The following is a 2,381-nucleotide window of genomic DNA, read 5'->3' on the forward strand; positions in this document are numbered from 1 at the left end:
TTGGGGGAGCGACTGAATACCGAATTCCGAGCAGAATCGGGACTTTGGGGCGGTGGAGGGGTCCCAGAGGTTTTGATAATAGTCGTAGTTATGAGCTGAAATTAAACAACATCCTTCCTGAAAAGAATAGCCTCAACAATAAGTGCAAAATGGAACAAGTGCGTCAGCCAGTTATCAGGGTGGATATAGCGTTGAAATAGCGATAATACAAGCAGTGTCCCTGAGGCTGCGAGGGACCCGTTATAAGACCAGAAGTTTAAACTTGGAAGATGGAGCAGGGGTTCCCTAATGTGATGTTGTTTTCTGGAGATGTTTCTTTTTTATGCAGGCGCTTCGAACCCTTGACGTTCCCGCGCCTCCCGGCACGCTTGATCAAAGCTAAAAAAAGTAAGTACCTATCACTTCTAACCCCTTGTACTTACTATCTCCGTATATATTGCTGTACGGATTGTCGGCCAGGGCATATTTAGCCTTTTCACTCTCGATTCCATTGGTCGGACTTGATGTCAAATAGGGCCGAGTAGGGTCATACTGGAGGACAATGGGCTTCAATGTGTTAACATAAAGCTCAGCGTATTCCTTGTAGTAGAGCTCTGGGTTTTCGCGAATATACCTGAAAAATGACACGAAAGGGTTAAAGAATCTAAAGGTTATATTCAAAAGTTCATTTCCCCCCTTTTAGGCGCTTCAAAAGTTAATCTTTAGAAGCAGATCTATGATGGCGAGAGAAACCGAATGAATTGGTTCTTGTGAAGATACATCACCCGCCTGGGAGGGTAGTGTGCTTGCTCTGTAAGCGCTAGGCCACGCGTTCGAGTCCCACCCGGGGCGGATTCTAACTTGAAAGGATAATGTTCATTGTCGGTACGGCCGGCTTTCTCCTATCCTATCTTCCTTCTCTCTTCGATTTCGGGACGATAAGACCTTAGCAATATTAGTTCCCGCTATCAACCATCTTTATTTTGGGGAAAAAATGTTGGCAATTTTTTTCCCTTACCATTTCTGTATGGTAGCACCTTCCATTTCATTGTTGCCCGCCCATACCGCTATACAGGGATGATGCTGTACCCTTCGGACAGTCTGAGATATTTCAGACCGTACTGATTGCAGGAACGTAGGTGTGGCCGGGTAATTGTTGCAGGCAAACATCATGTCTTGCCATATCAGTATACCGAGCTCGTCACATGTCTGAAACAAAAAATAGAATAAACGAGTAGTTAGGCCCTTTGTTTGTTACAAGGACATGTGAACCTTAGGTCTAGGAATTATTTATAGATGAACACATAAGTCCAGCGATAAAGATGACAGCTTCAGTTGTTCCACGGGTAGATAAGGTTCCCGGAGGTTGGAACTAAGGTCACCTGTAAGATGGGCTCTCTAGGTTGGTTGGCTCCAGGTGATAAGGCTCTTTTTTGTAGGACACAGGTGATTCCTCCGATTGTACTTGTACGATGCCCCACCACCCTCCGCCTCACCATATACTCACTGATAAAGATACTCCATCCCTGTAGATGATTCACCCCTATATTTGTCCCTCCTTTTGTCGATTGGGATTGGTCCCCTGTAGATGTATTTACACCTTGATATGCATATTGTCCCTCCTCTGGTCGATTGGGGTTGGTCGGCATCGACCGTCCAAGAAGTTTCCCGGGAGAGAGGACGTAAAATTTTTTATTCTTGTGTCAGGAGTGCCTACCGAACTGACACCAAGTCCTGCTCGGTTAATTTGTGCCGATCTCTGATAGTAGGGCCACATACCCAACTACATTTTTCTACAGAAAAGGGAATATAAGACGGTAGTGGTAATCCGATTTAGGCGGTGTTGTTGTTGTTGGGACCCGCCTACAAATAGGACTTGCCTATTACAAGCAAGAGCCCTGCCGACCGAAAAACAGGGTTCAGGACAGAAGGAAGAGAAGAAACGGAAGCCTTGCTATTCTGGAACCTTCAATGTCAAAGGGAGATAGTTTGGAGACCCCTTTTTTACTTTTTCCAGCGGTCACTAGTCCTAAATTTCTCAAGGTAATGGGATGAATATAGTCTCTCGTGACATCATCAGTCTTGTGAGCGGACCACTTTGTGTCCCGCACCCAAAGTTAGAGGACCGCCTACGCTAGCTACATACCTTAAAGTATCGGGTTATTATTAACCGACTCACCAAATTCTAATTCTTGGACGCAAAATGCTTCAGCCTCAACCGAAGTTAAGATTAACTTGAACTTCATGATCATATCGAGTAGGATCAAACTAGAGCTAAGGACTAAACCATAGGGGCGAGATTCTCGTGACAGAGGTTGGGCCTTCACGACCCAAGGGTTTAGGTGAGCCCGTCTTTAAAAAATTGGGTTAGTTGTAAAGACCTGGGAGAGTTATATTAATAC

At 45.1% G+C, this 2,381-nt stretch overlaps 1 protein-coding gene across 1 annotated transcript in view; it reads right to left on the bottom strand.

Annotated features, from left to right (window-relative positions):
• Positions 1 to 422: 422 nt before the first annotated feature.
• LOC103522184 (beta-mannosidase-like) overlaps positions 423 to 2,381 on the bottom strand; it is a gene marked incomplete at its 3' end in the record, with an annotated part of 13,696 nt that continues 11,737 nt past the window's right edge. Inside the window, exons 9-10 of the mRNA XM_026832482.1 lie at positions 998 to 1,188; positions 423 to 613 (exon numbers count right to left, since the gene is read on the bottom strand). Of these exons, the coding sequence (XP_026688283.1) occupies positions 423 to 613; positions 998 to 1,188 (382 nt within the window). The remainder of the gene's footprint in view (positions 614 to 997; positions 1,189 to 2,381) is intronic.

This window comes from Diaphorina citri, unplaced genomic scaffold (genome assembly GCF_000475195.1).
Source record: "Diaphorina citri unplaced genomic scaffold, Diaci psyllid genome assembly version 1.1 scaffold7251, whole genome shotgun sequence".
In the NCBI taxonomy this organism is placed as follows: Eukaryota; Metazoa; Arthropoda; class Insecta; order Hemiptera; family Psyllidae; genus Diaphorina; species Diaphorina citri.